Genomic DNA, 25,620 nt, shown 5'->3' on the forward strand with positions numbered 1-25,620 from the left:
ACTATTTTATTACTAATATTATATTATTATTAATATTAGTTTCTGTCTTGGTCATCAGTCGTCAATCTCATATCCTACATACAAAAAATATCACGAGTCGCCACTGAACAAGACATCTCTTTCATAAGTTTCGCAGTTAGATTATAACTTTGATAGTTTCATTTTGTACAGTCTACACTATTTGACCAAGATGGAATTTGTAAAAGAGGCTAAAGTTATACATCAAACCTTTCGCGGTCCTCCCCTATATTGCACACCATTTGAAAAGTATAAATGTAAATGAAATACAGTTACATAAAAGGGAATTAATTCCGTGTCCTCAGAGATTCGACCCTTTCCCCCTACTCGGCACGACTCTACCATGGTAACGTACGTAACAGTAAAAGCGGGGAACAGTATACAGCATAACAGCGTGGCCGTGCTGATCTGCAGTTTCGTCTCAGTGTGTGATCACTTTCAGATGAAAAAGAGGATGAATGCCCGAGGGCTGTCGCTAACGAGACCACAGCTAATGGCGCGGTCTTCTAGTCACATTAGAAAGAATGCCACTTTCATTTGTCATGTTTGCACTGCGTTATTGCCGGGCTTGATTCCTAGCACAAAATGTTTTTCTGTTTGTAGTTTCACCAGTCTTGCCCTCGATCCCGTATAGGCCTATTGTATAAATTAAGTAACATATTTTTATTTAATATTGAAATTATTTCGTAATTTCATCAACACAATTTGGAATGGAGATGAACCACCTGCAAGATGATCAAAATCTACAGTAATTCCAATTCATAAGGAAGGTCATCAGAAAGATTATGAAAATTATAGAGGCATTAGTTTACTGAATTCTGGATACAAAATTTATACAAATATAATCAAGAATAAACTTAATAAACACTATTCGGACAAAATTAGTGAAGAGCAGAATGGTTTCCGCAAGGACAGATCCTGTTGTGATGATTATTTCACACTCAAAAGTTTGGTGGACAAACACAGGGAATTTAATATGGAAACTCATATAGCTTTCGTGGATTTCAGAAAGGCATTCGACAGACTTGACAGAAATAAATTACTTGATTTTTTTTTATTTTATTAGGTTATTTTACGACGCTTTATCAACAGCTTAGGTTATTTAGCGTCTGAATGAGATGAAGGTGATAATGCCGGTGAAATGGGTCCGGGGTTCAACACCGAAAGTTACCCAGCATTTGATCATATTCGGTTGAGGGAAAACCCCGGAAAAAACCTCAACCAGGTTAACTTGCCCCGACCGGGAATCGAACCCGGGCCACCTGGTTTCGCGGCTAGACGCTCTAACCGTTACTCCACAGGTGTGGACTAAATTACTTGAAATTCTAGCACATGATACATTTCACAACAAATAATTTTCAATATTTATAATATTTTTAAAAGCACCGAAATATCAATTAAAGTTGAAAATTAATTATCTGACTGGAGACCAATTAATACTGAAATTTGCCAAGAATATGGGCTACCACCTCTGTTATTTATAATATATATGAAGGCAATTATGGAAGAATGGAAACTGAAACCTCAAGGCAGAATATCAATAAAGAGAAATTTGCAAATCAGTGCTATACTTTTCGTTGATGATCTGGCGCTGCTAGGATCTTCAGAAGATGATTTATAAAGATCGCTTCACAGTCTCCATATAATTTCTGATCAATATAACATTGAAATTTCACATGATAAAACAAAACTTATGACTTTTCTGGCAAAGACCCAATTCAAGGTAAAATATGTTCAAAAAACAAAATTCTGGAAAGGGTTAATGAATTTAATTATTTGGGGTACAGCCTACCTTTTCAAGCTGAAAGGGATATCTTCCAGAAAATCAACGAATACACTAAACCTATGAGCATAATCAATAGTGTTTTCAAGCATGCAATTGTTCGCGAAACCAGGTGGCCCGGGTTCGATTCCCGGTCGGGGCAAGTTACCTGGTTGAGGTTTTTTTTCCGGGATTTTCCCTCAACCCAATATGAGCAAATGCTGGATAACTTTCGGTGCTGGACCCCGGACTCATTTCACCGGCATTATCACTTTCATCTCATTCAGACGCTAAATAACCTAAGCTGTTGATAAAGCGTCATAAAATAACCTACTAAAATTAAAAAAAAATTACTGCATCTTTTCCAATAAATCTTTCCATGAAATTGTGTTTTCTTTCTGTAAACGGCCTCAGGGAAGCTTACTTTCTTGACGGCCCTTGAAATCGCACTCACTCAAATAGTCAAAATTAGTATAAGCACTTGTTTTGACATTATTACCATGGTGAAAGAAAAAAAAATAACTTTTTACGTGCCCCCATGAGTTAGACACGAGCTGTACAAGGGTAGGCCTGCGTTATTTACCAATATGAATTATATTTTTATTGCTATTAAACACGACAATAATACATTACGTAATCTTGATGAGTGATAATAATTTAACAGAAAAACTTCCACAAACAAAGTTGCAATGAAACCTACATCACGTTACTGGCAGAGGAGGATGGGGAGATACAGAAGGGATTTCATTCGAAATGTGGAGAAGTTTGAGATGAAGATGATGAAACAGAAGCTCAGAGAAGCTGAAGAAGCAAGAGTAAGGAAATTAAAGTATCCCAAATGGTTTGTACGGTTCGCAGGGTTGATTGAGGTGTGTGAAAACACAGCCGAGAAAAGATGATGCAAGGGGATATACAGTATATAAAGAAATTAAAGGCGAGGAGAAGTAGGAGGGATTGAGGGAACTATCTACTGCGGATGAAGGCGAGGTCTTCGGGGACGAGAGAGCCGATGAAGGAACGAATATGTTTCCCCATTACTGGCTACCGACCCACACTGAAACGAAAAGATGTGCGTATTTTACAAAATCTTTAGCTGGAATCTGATGACGAGACAGTAGTTCATGAAAGTGCTATAGTATTCCGCTGTTTTGATTTTCTCCTCATGAAGCAAGTGTCAGAATATAGGCCTACAATTGCAAATTCAACGGATCCGAGTTGAATTCCCGGCCAGGAGAACGGAAATTTGAATTTCTTTCAGACAAGTAGAGAGAGACTCTCTCTTCTATTGTATTTCTTCTATTTTGTCTTCTACGACGGTCTTTCATTATGTTAACGAAATGGCGAAAGATTTTCCTACTTCTGAGAATTCTCCTCGTTCATTAATTACATCAGCTTCTTGCCTATGCGGATGACTTGAATATGTTAGGACAAAATCCACAAACGATTAGGGAAAACACGGGAATTTTATTTGAAGCAAGTAAAGCGATAGGTTTGGAAGTAAATCCCGTGAAGACAAAGTATACGATTATCTCTTGTGACCAGAATATTGTACGAAATGGAAATATAAGAATTGGAAATTTATCCTTTGAAGAGGTGGAAAAATTCAAATACCTGTGAGCAATAGTAACAAATATAAATGATACTCGGAAGGAAATTAAACATAGAATAATTAAATATGGGAAATGCGTGTTATTATTAGGTTGAGAAGCTTTTATAATCCAGTCTACTGTAAAAATCTGAAAGAATTTATAAAAGTTATATTACCGATTGTTCTTTATGGTTGTGAAACTTGGGCATAGAGAGAGTAACATAGGTTAAGGGTATTTGAGAATAAGGTGCTTAGGAAAATATTTGGGGCTAAGAGGGAAGACGTTACAGGAGAATGGAGAAAGTTACACAACACAGAACTGCACGCATTGTATTCTTCACCTGACAATTAAATCCAGACGTTTGAGATAGGCAGGGCATGTAGCACGTATGCATATAGAGTGTTAGTTGGAAGACCGGAGGGAAAAAAGACCTTTAGGGAGGCCGAGACGTAGATGGGAGGATAATATTAAAATGGATTTGAGGGAGGTGGGATATGATGATAGAGAGTGGATTAATCTTGCACAGGATAGGGGCCGATGGCGGGCTTATGTGAGGGCGGCAATGAACCATTTGTAAGTAAGTAAGTATCTGTCGAATTCACTACATTATGTAAATATTAATGAATGTATGTTTACCGGCCTAAATTGAATGAAAGAAATGAGAGGCGACTTAATTAAAAGGTTTGAAATCGCGCTTCGTTGCAAGAGAATTTGGGGTGTGAGGAAGAATCTATGCGAGCTCCAAGCCTGTTGGCCACTTGTCTCATTCCGTTTTTTTTACAGTTTCGTTGAAGGAAAGTACGATAATAATCTGAAGGGGGGAAAGCCAAAAATGGACGCAACCTAACAGTTCACATGAGGGAGAGGACCGAGTGGAAAATCTCAGTGAACCAATGAGGGAGAAAGGAGGAAGTATAAGCTAAAAAGTACAAAAGTTCGTGTTCTTGCAAAGTCTCTTGGGGCTCATCTTAACTTTCATTGAGCTCTAGTGCAAAGGCCACTTATCTCACTTCGTACAGTGTCCCCCCCCCCAAAAAGAGTAAATTTTGCAGGGGCCGGTCGCCGAGGCGATGGAGGAAAGGCCTCGAGACACTGTATACAGTAGAACCCTGATTATCCGTCACTCTATTAACCGATTGGCGGATTATCCGACTGTATTTCTCGCTCTTTTTTTTCTTCAGAAATAAATAACTTATATGGAGTACTGTTTTGTACATTATATTAGTAGGTTCTACATATGTTTTTGCTAGAGAGAGTTATTACAAACTTTTATCGTTACACAGCATTGTCTACTGTTCGAATTGTCGTTCTATAATAGAACTTGTATATAAAATGTTTAATACGGGTGTTAACAGAAAACGTGTTATGCTAAGTATCGAAAAAAAAATTGGAAATAATTGAATGGTGTGAGAAAGAGAAACTGTGGCTCATCTCGCATCAGAATACGAGATTGGAATTACAACTGCGCTTTAAAAGAAAAAAGGATAAAGTGCAAAAAAGTATGTAAATCTACAACATGAGACCTCCTTTATTCCTATTTTTCCTGAGACAGTCATAACAAAGGACTTCCTTATCCCTTAAAAAGCAGTCGTTTACAACCAGACTTAAATTAGTGAACTTCTGATCCACTACATAACGAGTTAAATACAAGACCATAGAGGAAATTACAAAATCTTTCATGGTACGGATTATCCAATTTTTTCGATTAACCGTTCAGTCCATGCCCTTCATTACCACGGATAATAGAGGTTCTACTGTAGAGAATAGAGCGAAAAGCACCGCGTGGAAAACCACGATGGCAAGAAGTTCATCTTAGGCTACACACGTAAAAAATTGAGATCTTCCCTGAATTCTTATTTTAAGTATAATTTATTCCGTTTCCCTTTGAACACTCTTTAGCCGAACAGAAACTGTGTTACAGAAGCAGTTATTGTCGCACCATCGAATCTGTGCCCCTTCAGCGCTGTCGTCGTTCTTGGAAAAGTTAACGCCTCTACTCACCCCATTCCACCCGCTTCTCTCCCACTACGTCAAGCAGCAGGCCACGAACCTTGCCGAATAGGGATGTTGCCAAACTTCCGCCAAACAGTGTCATGTCTCTTGAATATTGCTTATAATAATGTAAGGTCAATTATTACTTATTCATAATTTAATTTATGTAGGTCTAATGACGCTGATTGATTTACGATTGTTTGCAGATAGTTATATTATTACAGTGGATATTTATTGGTTTAATTGAAATTACATCAGAAACATTATCGCTTTGCCAGAATTTTTTAACAGTATAATGTGGATGTATCCATGTTTCGTCTAAATACACAATATACTTTCCTTCTCTGCGAAATTTCGCAATTTTTCTTAAATAACTGGCCCTCCATGCTACAATATAATTTCTTTCAATCAAAATACATCTTGTATTTCTACAGTTTTTAAATCTAAATCCCATGTCTCGAATCACTTTCCGTAGCGTTTCTCTCCCTCCTTGGAAATTTATTGCTTCTCTCGCAACCTTCAATAATTTCTCCAATGTCGGAACTTCTTTCTGTATCGTATAGAATTCTTGTATCTTTCTTCTTAAAATACATCTGTCCATATCATCTACAAGAATTAAAGGTTCCCTTGGTCTGTTCTTCCCTGGTGACTCTAGCTTTTCATCTCCTGCACAGACTCCTTCTCTCCTGATTTTCTTTATTAGGCGCTCTGATCTGCCTATATAAATTACATAAAAAAGTTGTATTTTATTAGTATTAGTTAAGTAAGTAATTTTAATACGTAATCAATTGAAATAAAATAAGCCTCACATGTGATCGCAGCTGCTCTTTTCGTTGCCTGATTTATAGGAAACAGATATTGACCTGTTTGTTTCTCTTCGTCTCAAAATGCTATTACTTGCTGAATAATATTTCTTTTACCACTCCGTGCTACAGTATTCATGTTGAGTTGACAACACTGGACTGCAAGTGCAAATAAACTGTCCCGCAAGAAGGCTCAAAATTGTGGGTAGTGGGAGAGAGAAAGAGAGAGGGATAGAAAAGAGAGAAATAGGAATACAGGGAGAGAAATGAATTGCCGAGGCTGAAAAGGAATTAAGGTTCAGTTCGCAAATCTTACGGGGGCACAGATCCGATCGCGGGACTATATTTCACTTAATTTTTTTTTAACATGTAGGACTCTCAAATGCTTGTGTTTTATAATATTTTAATTGGGTTTCTTTCGACATTTTCTTATTTATAATTTGCTTTATTATTTTACAAATACCCTAAAATTAGAGAAGAAAGTGTCTATAGATTGACCAATATCTAAGGAAAGAAGGCTCTACTGAAAAAAACCTTGGAACAGAAACACAAGGAACACGCAAGACTATACAGTATGAAGCATTACTGCGATCCTGCATTAAGTAGACTTTGAGAATTTCTCGAAAATCCACGTTTCGTAACAAGTGATTGGACTTATCACTCACTGTTTATAATAAATAATTTTGAACTGCCCCCCCATTGAGGGTAGCACTTACGGACTCAGTATATCCTCAAAAAAAAATTAATATACATACGTAAACATAGATATTAAATTTTAAAGAAGGGAAACAAAGAAAAGGGCGTGAAAAATTACAACTGCTATTAATGTGGCATTATGTGATTAATTAGGTTTTGGCAGGATTTTTTAACACAATTATCATAATGTCATCCCTCAGAGATGTTGGCAGAGCAAACTGCCGTCGAAATTCTTCGAAAAAAGCTGGTATAGTCCCTCGAGCACCTATGAGCAAGCCGAATACCTCAACGTGAATTAAAGTATATTTCAGGTTGAAATAGTTGACTGTAGGCTCATAGATCGACTCCTTCTCAAGGTGGACCTCGGCTGACTGATGACATTCTACTTCAAAACGTATCGTGGGGTCCACAATGATGCCCTGTTTAGTGTCAGCATTGTACGCTAAAATATCTACTCGTCTCGCTGACCCATTTTCAGCTAGACAGGAGATTTCTTCTTCTACTATCCAGCCCTTACACAGTATAAAGAAGATACTGTGGTCCTTATTTCTTAATGCGGCAGCAATTTTGGATCTTATAAGATGATGACTAGAGTTCCTCAAGAGCAATCCCTGTTCATGAAATCCGAGGAGGATATTGTTAACTCTTAAATTGGAAAAACTTCATTTCTCACACTAGTTTATTAAACAGCGTCGGAGTGTAAAGAAAACAACTATCGCAATGTCCATATTTTATATGTTGTACAATATTAGGCCTATAGTATTGTGAAATTTTGGTTAAATTTAATTTGTGCGAGATCGTGCGTATTTGCTTGGTTTCCGCACAGAACCAATACGCGGTAAGTGTGAAATACCACATTCAGTATTCCCAACGTAACAATTTCCCTCTTCTTACCGCTTAAGCGCGACATTCATTTTACTGCTTTAGGCTTTTAACGTATTATTTTTAGAGACGTTTAACATAGTAATAATTATAAATTGGAAACTTACCATTGCAATTTCACCTAAATTGGAATGTTAATTATTGTTTTTAAATATTTGCAAAAATTAAGTAAAGTCTACTACTCCACGAAACTTATTGCATTCCTGATACACGTAACATTAAGGAAGCCGTGAAAAAATCAACGAGATTCCAGATGCCGATGTTATTACTGCAATATGTTATATAAATAATATTGTTAAAATATTAAAATGAAAAATAAATCATTACATAACCTTACCGTTTGTTTTAAGTTGGCATTTATAGACTGGGGTGGGGGGGGGGGAAAGACAGACGTATATCACTGCCTGCTGGAGTATAGTAAACACAGAAAACATTTTACAGCAACAATGTTGAAGAAAGATATTTTGGTGTTCCGAAGTTGGCGTCATTAAACAGAAACCAACATGGAGATTTCATTGCAACTAATTAGAAATTCATCTTTCAGGTATGAAATAAACGATCTTCGCACAAAATAATGTACGATACACGAGCGGTATGTTTGTTTTCATGTTCTCGGAAATTAAAAAAGCTCAACTACGTTTCGCTTTTTCAATCTTTTCCTCGACCATGAAAACGTCAACATACCGCTCTTGTAACGTATATTACTATTTCCTACCAATTTTTTTCTGCTGTTCTATTAAAATTATAGAATATAGCCTATTAATCTGTTGTATCCTATAGGATACTTTGTGAATTTAAGGGTTAATATTCGGTACCCAAAAGTCCAATCACCGATGAATGATGTCTATGAAATAAAATCGTTTTAATGAAATATAACGGGACTTTATGTACATAAATAAACTGAAATGTATTCCAAATTGGCTTTACCAATTTGCTTGGAATGGAATGAAATTTCGGGAAAGGGGTACTACGATCCAGCACTGCGACCTTTCAAGATCTATTGCGCTAACCCTCAAGCTGCGCATTGCCAAATCCACACCGGCTGACTGCAACCCAGGTTGGAGAAATGTTGAGGAATTGTGGAATGCTTAATATGAGGAAACAGGGGAACCCCGAGAAAAACCCCAACTGCGAGTTGTCCGCCAAAAGTGTCACTATAGACTTTTCAATGAAAAATCCGGCCTGATCGGGACACTAACCCGGAACGCCTACGTGACAAACGATTTGCTTACTTGAACTGCTGTTACCTGTGTTAGATAAACCGACGAGTGAAAGGTTAGGCCTATTGATCTATATTGCTGAAAATTTTTTAGTAAAATAAACCATTTACACAATATACGTCTTTAACCCAAAATGATTTCATATAAGCTGGGATATAACTTAATAAGTTATAGGGTTCAAACACATTTACATTAATGATCCAAAAATCATTATAGTCGATTCGGACACACAGAAAGAAGCAGTGTACAATATGTACTCGCAGAATTTTTAGTGGCGTATTGTATGTAGGGTATATTAGTAATTTTTTATCTGTTAATAGATACGGTTTTTAGAGTATCGGCGGCAGTCCGTATCAGCAAGCTTACGGTTCACGACTGGACTGCGGTTGAAATTATTCACTTTGTATTATATATTATCGGGGTTAAATGTTATAGCAGACATGGAACTACAGCCCTGGAAATTTTATGACCGTAACAGAAATGTATCTGCAAAGCACGCAATCATGGTTAATCTGCAGATATTTGTGTGGCTGTTACAATTGTTGCGTAACACATATGTACCCTAATAAAGTATCTCTCTTAATATAGACATATAAGTGTTTTGCCCATGAGCAGGTCTTTCACTGCAAACTCAGCATTCTCCAATCTTTCCTCTTTTCTGCCTACCTCTTAGTCTCCGCAAATGATCCACACATCTTAATGTCGTCTATTATCTGATATCTTCTTCTGCCCCGAACTCTTCTCCCGTTCACCATTTCTTCCATTGCAGCCTTCAGTAGGCAGTTTCTTCTCAGTCAGTGACCCAACCAATTCCTTTTCCTCTTCCTGATCAGTTTCAGCATCATTCTTTCTTCACCCACTCTTTCCAACACAGCTTCATTTCTTGCTCTGTCTGTCCATTTCAACGCTCCATCCTTCTCCATATCCACATTTCAAATGCTTCTATTCGTTTCTCTTCACTTACTCGTAATGTCCATGTTTCTGCCCCATACAACGCCACACTCCACACAAAGCACTTCACTAGTTCTCTTCCTTAGCTCTTTCTCCAAAGGTCAGCAGAAGATGCTCCTTTTTCTAAGTATTAAAAGCTTCCTTGGCCATTGCTATCCTCCTTTGACTTCCTGGCAGCAGCTCATGAAACTGCTTATAGTACACCCCAAGTATTTGAAGCTGTCCACTTGCTATACTGCATCATTTAGAATTCGCAAGTTTACCTTCTTTATTTTTCTTGCGACAACCATGATCTTCTTCTTATTTGCAATTTATCTTCATCCCATGCTGCTCACAGCTGTTATTTTCTACTTTTCCAGTCTCGAAGTGAACTTAACAAGGTGAAAATGCCCACGGCGGAGTAAGCAGTTTTCATGTTTCAGGATTCGTGACTGAAGGAAGTTTGCGAGCCTCGCAAGTGACGTAAGCGATCGAGGCGTGACATCTTTCCATGAATCACCGACGTGGTAACGGCGAAGCCAATTATACGGCTAACCACTCTTGCAACGCAGGGAAGTGCGAGTAGAGTTTCTTTGTAATATAGGCCTAGTATTTTTTTGTGTTTTCACATGAGAAAAATTAAGGCGTCACGCATTTTCTGACGTCAAGCGTGCGTAACATGCATTAACTTTCACAAAATGCTAATATATTTCGATATTTCAATGCAGAGTTATCACTATCATCATAATCATAAACATCATCACCACCGACGGTGTTGTAGCAGTTTTCTTTGGGCTATTCATTTTTCTTTTACCATCACATTCTAATTAGCCTATCACTGAACAACAAATTTTTACTTTTTGTCTTGCTCCGAAATAAAAATGGGTGAATATTACTAATATGTGTGCCCTAAATCTGAATTTAAAATCAAAATTTCCCTATCACGTACCATTTTCCGGGGAAAATGAATTGCATTTTTTTATGTCAAAACTTATTTGTTTTTAATTTTTCACTGCTACTGATAAAATTACAACATCTTAAGCATTCAAAATTCCTCACAATACTTGAAAAAATGTGTACTGGATACAAAAATGGTGTTACATAGTTTAAAACACAACAACAATAAAAATATTTCATGCATATAGGAGAAAAATCTCGGAATTTGAACTTACATTTAAAATAATTTTCTGAATGACTTCTGTTTATAACTAGACCTGGGACTGTCTTTTACAAGGAACCAACAATAGTCTGCAAGCATGCTGGATGATCATCTTCCTTTATATCGCCTTTTCATTTCAGATATTGCTTGATGAAATCTTTTCCCATGCTCGTCGCTTACCGCTTCAAAGTTAGGAGGAAAGAAATCCAAATGAGCATGTAAAAAGTGTATTTTGAGAGACATACTACACTTCATTTTGTCATAGGCACTTGACATGGTTTCCACAACAAGTTATATGTAGTTCTTGCCCTAGAATTTCCAAGGAAATTTGAGCAAATGTCTTTGAAAGCGCGCCATTCTTCTGTAACGGAAAGTTTTTCCTTGAACAAAGGGTCAGCCATAATTTTGTGACTTTGTGGGCAGATGAAAATGCCTTCTTTTAATTTGCCTTCACTCAAACTGGTAAACTTTTCCTTTCAATACTGAAAACCGCACCCTTGTTTATTCATTGCGTAGATCTTACTTTGAACTGTTATGAAATTTGCTTAATAGAAGGAATCAATATCTTTATTTATTAGAAGTACAAAATAACATTCCAACAACCTTAAGAAACCGGAAATAAGTCATAAACTCATAAAATGCATTAGCTTTTGTTTTGGTTTATACCCCCAACCCGCGCCAGATATTTCCTGGAGGAGCGCTTATCGAAAAGTGAAATCATAGTATAATATCTTAAAACCTTTACGTGATACTAAGAAAAGAGATGCATTTTCGGATTCAGCGCACATCAAACCATAAGAGACACATTGTTTTAAGTCGGAGAAAAATTCTTGTTGTACAGTGTTATTAGGGATAAACAGCTCTATGAAAAACTGCAAACATAGAAAGACATCGTCAACCAGCTGCTTGAGTTAGTGACTTGGTTAAGATGGCGAGAATAAAATACAACAGCAACATTGTTGCTATTACTACATAGTTAACATATCATATTCCTAATCATAATTAGAAATATTCAAGAATATCCGCCACGGAGGTCTAATGGCTAGGACACTTGACTTATAATCCTGTGTATTTGGGTTCGATCCTCGGTGTACCCTCGATGTGTAACTTGTTTGGGAAGCCCATGGTCCAGGTAACACAGAGTTTTCTCTGTAGGCTCCAGTTCCCCTGTGGTATTCCAAAAAATCTCCGTCATCAGCTCATAGGCTTGCCAACCATCCCGTATTTCCCGGTAAAGTCCCGATTTCGATCATTGCTTCCCGCGTTCCGAAATAATTTGCACAGAGGCATCAAAAGTCCCGATTTCATGGCATATTAGACCTTTCCAGTCGATTTTCGTTCCTATCATATTGTTGGCTTTAGTCTGGATTGAAAGATATTTCCTCACAGCCTCATACAGACATGCTTCCAATATGTGACGAAATAGAGAAATGACTCTAGGAGGCATGTTCGAGGCAGAAAGTTCGATTGTTAGTAAGTTAAGCTAATGGTATCAAATTTCTGCACACTTAAAGGACAAAACTAAAATTCTTTCAATCATTTATTACCATAATATACTGCTCTATTAAATTGACTGAGCACATTGGTAATTAAATCAATGGCTTTCTCAAACACTGTGAAATGATTCATTTAAAACCTTTTATTTTTCTCTCTAAATATATATATATATATATATATGCTATGTCTCGTGTTGGAGTTTATGATATTAGCACAGTAAATATGTGTTCAGTGCAAAATGTGGCTAATTATATCCAATTTTATTGCAAAAAGGGAGTAGCTCCATTATTTGTTCACATATTACCCTCCTATCGTGACCACAAAACTGTACGAATTGAAAACATGAAAATTGGAAATTTATCCTTTGAAGAGGTAGAAAAATTCAAATATCTTGGAGCAACAGTAACAAATATAAATGACACTCGGGAGGAAATTAAACGCAGAATAAATATGGGGAATGCCTGTTATTATTCGGTTGTGAAGTTTTTGTCACCCAGTCTGCTCTCAAAAAATCTGAAAGTTAGAATTTATAAAACAGTTACATTACCGATTGTTCTGTATGGTGTGAAACTTGGACTCTCACTTTGAGAGAGGAACATAGGTTAAGGGTGTTTGAGAATAAGGCGCTCAGAAAAATATTTGGAGCTAAGAGGGATTAAGTTATAGGAGAATGGAGAAAGTTACACAACACAGAACAGCGCGCACTGTATTCTTCACCTGACATAATTAGGAAAATTAAATCCAGACGTTTGAGATGGGCAGGGCATGTAGCACGTATGGGCGAATCCAGAAATGCATATAGTGTGTTAATTAGGAGGCCGGAGGGAAAAAGACCTTTGGGTATGCCGAGTTGTAGATGGGAAGATAATATTAAAATGGATTTCAGGGAGGTGGGATATGATGATAAAGACTGGATTAATCTTGCTCAGGATAGGGACCAATGGCGGGCTTATGTGAGGGCGGCAATGAACATCCGGGTTCCTGAAAGCTGTAAGTAAATAAGTAATTTTATTCTCCTAAATTGTTGATTGTAATAAATGAGTGAGTGATGAAACGAAACTTAGGTATCTAGATACCTGAAAAAGAAAAGTAGCTCAGTTAAAATTTGAATTTTTATAATGTTTTTTGTTATTTTCCACAATTTTGTAAAAATGGATCTACCTCATTTTTGCAGGGAGCCCTTCAATTTCTTCCACCTTACAAACCTAGTAACAGGCACGTGTTGGGATCCTAGTACGTGAGTATGCGCGACAACGGATTAAAGATTAGGACACTGTGATGTTATATAGAAAAAATCATTCTCATTATGATTGTTGTTTCTTTTACAGAATCTCAGACAATTTTATTTACTCCAGTGGCGATGATCATATCTGGCATGCGTACAAACTATTAAATTGAATAACATTCTGTTGTTTGTACGTAATCCACTCATAGACATGATAAAGCTGCTCTTAATGAATGATTACATAATGTCTGCACAAGTATCATTTTATTATCTTTATGTAGCTGCCGCAGCGATCGACCGGAATATGAACAGTCTAGTAAATACATACGTCACATGGATTCCTTACGTAAGTCTACTTGACATGGGAAAATATAACAAATCACTTGGAGTTTTGGAAATAAAATATCCACTTCCTGTGATCGTTACTATTGTTAGGTCTATCATAAATCTCATATTAATTTTTTTCAGATTACATACAGAATATCCACGAAGTTTCGTCAAGATTGGAAAGTCTCTATTGTGGGGGGTATCGAAAAGTACCTTCTTCTACACAGTTGTTGTTGTTTAGTCAACTGTCCGAAGACAGGTCTGAACCTCACAAGTGTTACCAACAAGATACCACTTATGAGGCAACTAGGCCAGGAGATAAAAGGGTAAGGTGGTCATTTTCTAGCTACATATAACACAAGTCAGACAGTATTAATATTTTTGTTGGAACGCTATTTATTGAACCTAGGACTGCTACTATCCTCATAGCTTTCCTCGATAAGATATTTTTTATTTCTATTGCTAGGTGTGTGCATTACTAATTTTCATAAGTATATATTTAATTTGAAATTAATGGGACATTAGACCTACCACAAATATTAAAAGTTTCCTTCATAATGACAGTAGTCTGATAAAAACACAGTGATTATATTCTACTTTTTATCCTTTGTAATCACTCCATCCATTGCAAACAAAATATTATTATTATTATTATTATTATTATTATTATTATTATTAGCAAATAAAGTCTATTTTGCAAACCTTCCATTGTAGGCTACAAAAGTAAATTAACATCTAAACAAGCCAAGATGAAAATTTATACATGTCACAAGACCAATTGCAGGAGATTTCGGGTTCGATTTCCGACTCTGCCAAGGGATTTTTTATGGTTAGGATTGTTCTTTGGTGTGAATGGCTTCGGAGCTTCTGTTGTCCTTAAATTTAAGTTTAATTTAGATAGGTTATTATAATTATAAGAGTTAGAAGGGGACTGGCGTACTCTATCAATAATCCTCTGTAAATATCCCTTTTCGCCAGAGATGTCAAGCGCGGGCATATTGTACCCTCTGACAAGGAGCATAAGAAACTTGCCGCGTACAGAATCGCATGGAGGCATAAGAAGAGATTCTATGTCACGTTACACCTGGTTTAAAGGCTAGTAATGATCGCGCTCGACATGATTGCCTTATTTACGCGATTAACAGAGGTCGGTCCACACCTGTGGAGTAACGGTCAGCGCGTCTGGCTGCGAAACCAGGTGGCCCGGGTTCGAATCCCGGTCGGGGCAAGTTACCTGGTTGAGGTTTTATCCGGGGTTTTCCCTCAACCCAATACGAGCAAATGCTGGGTAACTTTTGGTGCTGGACCCCGGACTCATTTCACCGGCATTATCACCTTCATATCATTCAGACGCTAAATAACCTAGATGTTGATACAGCGTCGTAAAATAACCCAATAAAAAAAAAACAGAGGTCGTCCGCAACTCATGGATTTAACAAAAGAACCAAATGGCACATGAAAAATCAAAGCAAATTGGCTTAATGAACTTAAAAGAATCACACATAATAAAAATATAATACATTTTGCCAAATCCCAAAGAATAAGTTTGTTCGGTCATGTTAATTTTATTACAGATGACAAAACAGTTGGGAAAATTTATGATTGCAGTCCATTACCAACAAAAGCACGTGTAAAACACATAGAGAGATGATGTAATGACGACCTTCAAGAGTTAAAGGTTAAAAATTGTACAACAATCCATGATAAGAAGGAATGGAGAAAACTTGACATGGACAAAATTTTGTTCTAAAAAGTTGTAGCGCCTGTGATTATTATTATTCATCATCCTTAGCTCGACAACCCATCATGGGTCCTGGCTGTCCATAGGAGTTTCCGCCATTCATCCCTATTTCTAGCAACACTCATCCAGTTTTTAACTCCAATAGTTCTGGCATCCTCCCTGATGCCATCCTCCCATCTGACCTTTGGTCTTCCTCTTCGTCTACTTCCCCCTGGTTCATATCGGAGGACTCTGATGGCTGGTCTCGAGTCCTCTAATCTCATTATATGACCAGCCCACCTCAGGCGTCCCATTTTTATAAAAGATGTTATATTGGGTTCACTGAAGAGTTCATATAATTCATGATTATACCGGGCTCTCCATTCGTTATCTACATTGACTGGCCCAAAGATCGACCTTAAAACCTTCCGTTCAAAAATGTTTAATCTATGTATATCCTTTTTAGTCAATGTCCAGGCTTCTGAGGCATAAGTGAGGACTGGTCTTATCAAGGTTTTATATATCCTAATTTTGCTTTGGGAGGTTAATATTTTAGATCTAATATGTCTCACGAGACCATAGTAGCATCTATTAGCGAGGAAGATCCTTTTACCAATTTCAAGACTCATATCATTATCTCGACTAACTATAGAGCCCAAATAACTAAAATTAGTTACTCGATCAAATTTATAGTTTCCAATCTCCAAGAAATCATCTGCACCACAAGCTCTATTTGGGTTAGATATCATGTACTTGGCCTTCTTTTCATTCACTCGTAGTCCCATCCTCTTTGCTGCGTCCAGTAGAGAGTTAAATGCATCTTCCAGTGCTGTTCTTGTTCTAGTAACAATGTCGATGTCATCTGCATAGGCTAGGAGTTGTACTGATTTATAATAAATCGTATTCGTTGTTTGTATTTCTGAATCTCTTATAACCTTTTCCAGTGCAATGTTGAACAGCATACACGCCAGTGCATCCCCTTGTCTTAGTCCACTGGTTGCTTCAAACTCATCTGTGAGGGTATTCTGAATTTTGACGTGGCACATTGTGTTTTTCATCGTCATCTGAACTAGCCTGATCAATTTAGATGGGATCTTTAGCTCATACATAGCTGAATATAGTTGTTGTCTGTTAATAGAGTCATACGCTGCCTTAAAGTCGACAAATAGATGATGTGTGGTTATGTTATATTCGTTTGTTTTTTGTAGAATTTGTCTAAGTGTAAATATCTGTTCCACTGTGGATCTGTTTGGCCGGAACCCACCCTGATAGTTGCCTAACACTTTTTCGGAGTATTTAGAGAGACGGCAGAATAGCACATTGGAGAAAATCTTATAAATTATATTCAGTAGGCTAATACCCCTGTAGTTGGGACAAACCATGGGGTCTCCTTTTTGATTATTATTATTATTATTATTATTATTATTATTATTATTATTATTAAGAAATTCTTCAAGACTCTAGACATGGTAGTCCGTTTCGGTACACAAATTAAAATACAATGTCAGACGTTTTGAAGGCCTTTCTCGTCTTCTATTTCCAATGTGCGTCGGTAATTCAAATATGTATAGAGAGATTCTGTTGTCATCCATTCTTAGTATAATGTTGTGGCTCTCCAATTTTGCTTCTAATTTCGAATTCTTTCTAAAACAAATATAATTTCTAATTCTTCTAAAAAATAATTGTGAAAACGTTTTATTCAGATTCTACTGTATTAAAAAGTGGTACGACATCTAGGTTATGTGGTTATTACGGCATAATTCAAACATTTAAGAAACTCGTAAGATATGAGACACAATACCTGTGGCAGAAATAAAAATTTTCATTCTTTGTCGAGAATCGAATCCAAGTTTCAGGAGGTTTTTAGTTTGTTTATTATTTTTATTTTATTAGTTATTTTAATGGTACGCAATTATTATTGTTAGTGATATTAAACCTTTACATATAAATAATAGTAAGAGTATAACTATTTTTATTTCTCTATTTTCAATAATTATATTTAATAACTTTCTAGGTCTATTCGGATTTGTATCCGATTGCCTACGTACCTCGGTGGAATAGAGCTAAATTTTGATGATTAAGAATGCCTAATTTTGTTTTCCTATGTAGTCAATGTGCTATAGTTGAAAATTAACCATCGCTAGTAATCACGTGCATGTTTCGACTCTTCGCCTGCAGCATTCAAAGCACTGCCACGTGTCCATGTCCAGAAGGCATTACAAAAGGGCCTTACGGTGCGATTACCTGCACATTTTGTCCCCCAGAAAAATAAAGGTTTCGGTTTTCGACATCATTCTCTTTCGATATAAAAGTTGACAGTATTCTTGATAAGCAATCAAAGTCTACTTCAATATGTTTTTAAGTCTATAATCTACATAGCTGAAAATCTATTTAGATGTACAAAAATATATTTATACAAATCTGAATTTATATATTTACAACAAAAAATTAAAACACTTTAATTGAGTTACGCTCTAAAATTTCATACTACAAATAACATATTCTAATAACTAAAGTGGGTAACTTTTTAAACCTGAAAAGTTTCCGGCTGTAATATTAAAACACGGAATTAATGGATAACTTTCAAAACACGGATACTACCCTCCCCCTCTGTCCCCACCACATCTACCTTACATTCATCTAAAAAACTGTAATTGCGAATTATTTTCAGTAATTAAGATTATGATCAACTATTCAATTTCAACTAAAGCTTCAAAGCGACATGCACATGATCTTCTAACATATAACTATTTATATAGGGTAGAGTAGCATAAATCGCACCGCTTCCTAAATGGCACCACTGCTAGTTTAAAACAAGTTACTGTAGTAGTGTAGCATCTAGTGGTATTGTTACAATCTACCATATGAACTTCCACCATGTCACTTGATTTCTGCCACTTCTTTGTGCTAGCAACGTGGTGATAGAGTATTTAATATAATCGCTCAGTTGGATGTAAATTTAGCTAACATTTTGTAACTAAATAACGGATATGTATGCAAAGGAATCCATAATCTTAAGATGTTATTGGTTAAAAGAAATATTAAAGAACATTTAGTACGAGTTTCGAACATGTGGTGATTATAGGCTAGAATGAAGGAAATAATAACTTATGACGTAGTTTCTTAATTCGCACCTCTTTGTAGGTGCCTAATTCGCACCGGTGCGATATGAGCAACTGTAGCAATTCTAGCCGTACAAAAGAAGGCCCAAAAATTTTAACTGAACGAGGAATGCTCAGGTGGGTGCAATATCAAGTGGTGAAAAGGGCGTTAATACAACAAGTGTGTATTGTACAAGCGCACCAGACATTTTGTCCACCTATGAAAATTTTTAAACGTCAAACAGTGCATCCTACATTATTAGCTGGTGTTCTTCCAGGATCGTTATTTGTTAGCTCTGACTCAGGTTACATCAACAGTGAACTATTTGTCGAATAGCTCAAACATTCTATTTGCCACTGAAACCTGCCATAGAAAAAAGTGCTGCTTCTGTATGTCTACCTAAACGAACCATTCCAAAAATTTAGAAGCTGGATTATCTCGGGAAAATGATGTGCTCCTATTTCAGCTTCCTCGTCATAATACTCAGAGGCCCAACCTTTAGATGTTTCTATCTTCAAACCATTTCAGACAGGTAAATCATGAAGCAGTTCTTAGGTGGCTTCGAGATAATCGTGGAGAAAAGGTGACGCAGTTTACAGTTTGAACTGCCTGGTGAAGCACATGGCAAATGTGTAACAATAAAAAACGCATTCAGGAAGTTTAAATGTTAGGTAATTTATGCTCTATTTTTCAATTTCATTTGAAGATGCGTTACTCTCATTCATTAATTTCAATAAACTTGTAATTTGCATTTATTACATTATTCATATTAAATACTGTTCAATATGTTCAATATTAAAAGCTTTCCTTCATCCTTTTCCCTGCAGTTAAAGAGGTGCGATTTAAGAAACCACAGGTGCTATTTAGGAAACTAGTTGCCTAAATGGCACCACTGACAAATGTTTCGAAAATGTCATTCTACTTCAAAAATATTAACACAAATTCAAGGATTCTTTTTTACATGAAATGTAAATGTTCTGGGAATATATTTCTGTAAAGGAATGCAGAAAATAAAAATTGTATTGTTCAATAAAAATTATAAATGCTAAAGTGGTGCGATATACGCAACCTTACCCTATATACAGTATGTTAACAAAACACGAAAAGAAATCTAAGCCCTTCGGTAAAAGTTCGTATGAATGTAAGGCGTTGGTACAGTATATGAATGCTTTGCGTAGGACTTATCCGTAGCATGACCGAAACTTGGATTCACGTAAATAAAGAATTCCGAACACGAACACAATGATCATGAAATTTTAAGCCTAAGCGAAACGCTGTTAAATGGTCTCTTGTAGTCACAAGCAGCTCTATCCTAAAGAATTACTTAGGCCTAAGTTACAGGTATGTAACGCACTGCACATTGAAATCTTGAGTAGTAAAATATGCAGTAGGTACATAATATAACATACTAAAACAACTACCGGCGTAGCTCGGTCGTCTAAGGCGCTTGCCAGCCGATCCGAACTTGCGGGCGCGGGTTCGATTCCCGCTTGAGCTGATTACCTGGTTGAGTTTTTTTCCGAGGTTTCCCCCAACCGTGCGGCGAATATAAGGTAATTTATGGCAAATCCTCGGCACCATCTCGCTAGCACTAATACCACCGACGCTAAATAATCTAGTAGTTAATAAACGGTGCGTCAGAAAGAACGGATGGATTTCAAACTATCGATAAGCAACGAGGAGAGAGATATAATGAGGGGGACCACGACTGTTGGGTCAGCCATAGAATGCAGTTTCAGTTGAGAATATGGTGTTGGTCTGGTGTGCAACGTGCTTTCATCGTAGAGACATTTTTTAAAAATGAAGAGTCTGTGATCGCCACTCAGGACTCATTTCGACATCGGATGTCACGCTAGGATTCCAACTCGGAATACAATTTTGCGGTGGGTGGCTTCATTTCGTATCACAGGTTCAACATTAAAGAAGAAATCACCTGGACGAAATTCTATTGCACTGAGATTGTCCGAGGCTACGGTAAGATCTCGCGCCCTGCGACTTCTTTCTTTGGGACCATTTGAAGGCGTAAGTTTGTAAACATCGACCACATACACTGGACGAACTGAAGACAGCGATTCGTGAAGAAATCGTGGCAATTGCACCAGCTATGACTGTGAAAATGATGGCGAACATCAGAAAACGCCTCGATGCCTGTATTGAAAGCCAAGGACATCATATGGATAATGTTGTTTTCCATAAATAAACTGCATGTATTGGTGAATATGTTGATAACAATAAATTTTTGATTTGATGAATCTTTACAATTTTCTTGCCATGTGAAATCCATCCGTTCTTTCTGACGCACCCTATACAGCGTTGTTGAAAAATACCAAAACGAATCCAGGTTTGCTGGTAGAAATCCGCAGGCAATTGAAGAGATTGGGGTGGGGAAAAAGGCACGTAAAATTTCATTTTTCGTCAGTATGCAATAATATACAATATATTAATTCAAGGGGGGGGGGGGGAGTGACGTGTGCAGAGATTTTTCTAAGAGGAATATTTGTATTTCTCTTAGGAAGTGAAATCAGACAGAGAACCTGAAAGCGATATTCTTACAGGTGTATGTAAAGAATTCCGAAATAACACAACTATGTCATCAAATTTTAGGTTCATACAGAAGCTATTCTGAGAGTAGGCCTAATTTCCCACAGGACGCTTTAATACACAGTATGCATTATAAAATATATTTTTTTATTTATTTTAGTAGGTTATTTTACGACGCTTTATCAACATCTAAGGTTATTTAGCGTCTGAATGAGATGAAAGTGATAATGCCGGTGAAATGAGTCCGGGGTCCAACACCGAAAGTTACCCAGCATTTGCTCATATTGGGTTGAGGGAAAACCCCGGAAAAAACCTCAACCAGTTAACTTGCCCCGACCGGGAATCGAACCCGGGCCACCTGGTTTCGCAGCCAGACGCGCTGACCGTTACTCCACAGGTGTGAACTATAAAAATATATTCAACACCTATAAAACACGGAATGAATCTAAGTTTCTGGTGAAAAGATTTAAAGAAATCGGAGAAATTACTGTAGGAAAACGTAACTAAAATTTAAATAAACGTCTTCATGGTGCGACAAATTGAGTCAAAAACGTTATGAGGAAAAAGAAACGCGCACAATACAGCAATATGCGGAAAGAGAGCCCATATTCGTGTTACGATATGGAAGCGTAGTAGATAACCTCAAACTTTCACGCACGTGTCAGAAGAACCCCCAATAACGAAATAGCTACGTCATCACATTTTATGTGTAAGCGAAACGCTGTTAAAAACCTACCTTGAATCGAAAGCAGTTCCATCCTGAAGAGTTCCTTTGTAGTGCATTGTAAGCATGTCTCCGTTCTTGGACTTGGTGGTGCAGACTTCTGGCGTGTACAGGACTTCCGTCTTGAGATCCTGAGGTGTAGACGTGCTTGATTCACTGGCAGAATTTTTCTCAGTCCCGTCAGTTGCCGCAAACACTACATTCACAAGAGCAAAGGTAAAGAAACAAGTTGCTAAGAAGCGAAGTCGAGTACACGAGGACTCCATGTTGCTACGTGCGTGGGGAAGACAAGCTGAGAGTACAGACCAAACCGAACAAGGGCCTCTCGTGCAGTGACTGGAATGCCTACTGCCACGCCGCACGCTTGTTGCTTATCATCGGCTGTTCTCCCACCTCCCTACTTTGCTCTCTACCTCCCCTCTCTTCCCCCTCCCCTAACTCTCGCCGCAAAGCGACAGACAGAATGTAACCGCACTCCACGCTGTAGTACCGTGCTAACTCCATAGTGGCTTTATCAAACTCCCAATTGCACAGTAGCACAGCCACCCACACTGAGTACTGACCCTGGAGGAGGTGTTAGAACGGACCTTGGTACCTCAACCGTCCCTGCGACACAACTTCCTAGACATATCTCTCGGGGTAATAATTTAAAAAAACTATCGGTACAAGACTGCTTCCTTGCTAATATCTTCTGTTATCTCAAGAGTTACTCTTATTCCTCCTTCAGTCCATTTTTTTTATTGGGTTATTTTACGACGCTGTATCAACATCTAGGTTATTTAGCGTCTGAATGATATGAAGGTGATAATGCCGGTGAAATGAGTCCGGGGTCCAGCACCGAAAGTTACCCAGCATTTGCTCGTATTGGGTTGAGGAAAAACCCCGGAAAAAACCTCAACCAGGTAACTTGCCCCGACCGGGATTCGAACCCGGGCCACCTGGTTTCGCAGCCAGACGCGCTGACCGTTACTCCACAGGTGTGGACCCTTCAGTCCATACCTGAACGTTCGTGACACTACAAGATATAAAGTTGAAGATTTTATTTATAGTATACATTTGCATTAGAAAAGTCCAGGATAACAGAGAGGGTTTGGAATTGAAGGGGTTACATCGGCTGCTTGTCTATGCGGATAACGTGAATATGTTAAGAGAAAATCCACAAACGATTAGGGAAAACACGGGAATTTTAATAATTTCAAGGGAAAAATTGTTCCGGGGCCGGGTATCGATCCCGGGACCTCTGGTTGAACGTACCAGCGTAAATCCCGGGAACTCCACCCGACACCGTCCCAAGGGAAAAGTTGGGACAGTATCGGGTGAAGTTCCCGGGTAGCTCAGTTGGCAGAGCGCTGGTACGTTCAACCAGAGGTCCCGGGATCGATACCCGGCCCCGGAACAATTTTTCCCTTGAAATTATTCAAATCTGCTTTACAGGAAGCTTTACCTGAAAGATTAGATTTGCACGGGAATTTTACTTGAAGCAAGGAAAGAGATAGGTTTGGAAGTAAATCCCGAAAAGACAAAGTATATGATTATGTTTCGTGACAAGAATATTGTACGAAATGGAAATATAAAAATAGGAAATTTATCCTTTGAAGAGGTGGAAAAATTCAAATACCTGGGAGCAACAGTAATAAATATAAATGATACTCGGGAGGAAATTAAACACAGAATAAATATGGGAAATGCCTGTTATTATTCGGTTGAGAAGCTTTTATCATCCAGTCTGTTGTCAAGAAATCTGAAAGTTAGAATTTATAAAACAGTTATATTACCGGTTGTTCTTTATGGTTGTGAAACTTGGACTCTCACTTTGAGAGAGGAACATAGGTTAAGGGTGTTTGAGAATAAGGTGTTTAGGAAAATATTTGGGGCTAAGAGGGATGAAGTTACAGGAGAATGGAGAAAGTTACACAACACAGAACTGCAAGCATTGTATTCTTCAGCTGACATAATTAGGAACATTAAATTCAGACGTTTGAGATGGGCAGGGCATGTAGCACGTATGGGCGAATCCAGAAATGCATATAGAGTGTTAGTTGGGTGGCCGGAGGGAAAAAGACCTTTGGAGAGGCCGAGACGTAGATGGGAAGATAATATTAAAATGGATTTGAGGGAGGTGGGATATGATGATAGAGACTGGATTGATCTTGCTCAGGATAGGGACCTATGGCGAGTTTATGTGAGGGCGGCAATGAACCTCCGGGTTCCTTAAAAGCCAGTAAGTAAGTAAGTAAGTATACATTTGCAGTATCTCTTATACCAAGAAAATACTGTAATTTCTGTCTCTTCGAACTTGTTTCCATCAGTCCATCCATTTAGGTTCAATATTTCTCTTAAATTGTAGAAAGTTTTTCGTTACAGTATACAGTAGAACCCCGATTATCCGCTACCCTTTAACCGATAGGTGGATTATCCGACTGTTTTCCTCTCTCTCTCTTTTCTCTGCTACAGAAAAAATATGAAGTCCTGTAGATTGTTAGTAAGTATTTTTTCCAGAGAAGATTATTAAAAGCCTTTACCATTACTCAGTATGTAATATGAATGCTTCTGCTGCTGGCAATAGAAATAGGGTTACCATGAGAAGAAATTCTATAGGAGGACATGGAATCTAAAATAAGAGGACATTGCTGAAAAAAGGACTTTTTTAAAAATTAGTATGAACAAAATTAAAGATAAAAACACCTTAGTTTTCTCACTAGTTGCTGGATAGTTTACATCTATACCCTACTTATCGGTGGAGACCACTTTGCGCACAAGCGCCTGAAGAGACAAACTTATATCTTGTAACAAATAACTATGGAACTGTTCACAGGACATGTCCTTGAAATTATATTTCACCATGATGATACCTCTGACTGTCTCCGTTAGCATGCCATTTCGATCTTTTGTCCATTGAGCAGATATTAGGGAAAATACTCTCTCAGCACTTCCATTGTGACTCGGGATAAATAAATAGAGTTTTAAGAAAGTTTCAGTGCTCGCAGAACTATTGGAATTGAAGAATTTGCACCATTGTTTATCTAAACTTAAATCTTTGTCCAAATTAACTTGATTGGCATCAATATCATATTATATCACTACAAAAATAACAACCATCATCACATCAACATGACTGTAGGCTAAATCACATCACCAGGAGTTGGTATTTGGTCATTGTGTTGGTAGAGGTGACGTGACGTGACGTGATGTGATATGTGATTTTGATGATAGGACAATCATGCTTATCATAGTGATATGATGCGATGCGATGCGATGTGGTGGTCGTGTGGTGATGTGATGTTATGGTGGTAGTTGTGGTGGTGATGTGATTTAGCCTACAGTCATGTTGATGTGATGATGATTGTTATTTTTGTAGTGATATAACATGATATTGATGTGAGGAGGGTGGTTGTTGTGGTGATACGATGCGATGATTGTGGTTGCTGTGGTG

General features: G+C 37.6%; 1 protein-coding gene across 1 annotated transcript in view; it reads right to left on the bottom strand.

Moving 5' to 3' along the window:
* Fkbp14 (peptidyl-prolyl cis-trans isomerase Fkb14) overlaps positions 1 to 22,541 on the bottom strand; it is a 201,591-nt gene extending 179,050 nt beyond the window's left edge. The window contains exon 1 of the mRNA XM_069833436.1: positions 22,200 to 22,541. Within this exon, the coding sequence (XP_069689537.1) occupies positions 22,200 to 22,453 (254 nt within the window). The 5' untranslated portion in view covers positions 22,454 to 22,541. The remainder of the gene's footprint in view (positions 1 to 22,199) is intronic.
* Positions 22,542 to 25,620: the final 3,079 nt, after the last annotated feature.

This window comes from Periplaneta americana, chromosome 1, assembly GCF_040183065.1.
Source record: "Periplaneta americana isolate PAMFEO1 chromosome 1, P.americana_PAMFEO1_priV1, whole genome shotgun sequence".
In the NCBI taxonomy this organism is placed as follows: domain Eukaryota; kingdom Metazoa; phylum Arthropoda; class Insecta; order Blattodea; family Blattidae; genus Periplaneta; species Periplaneta americana.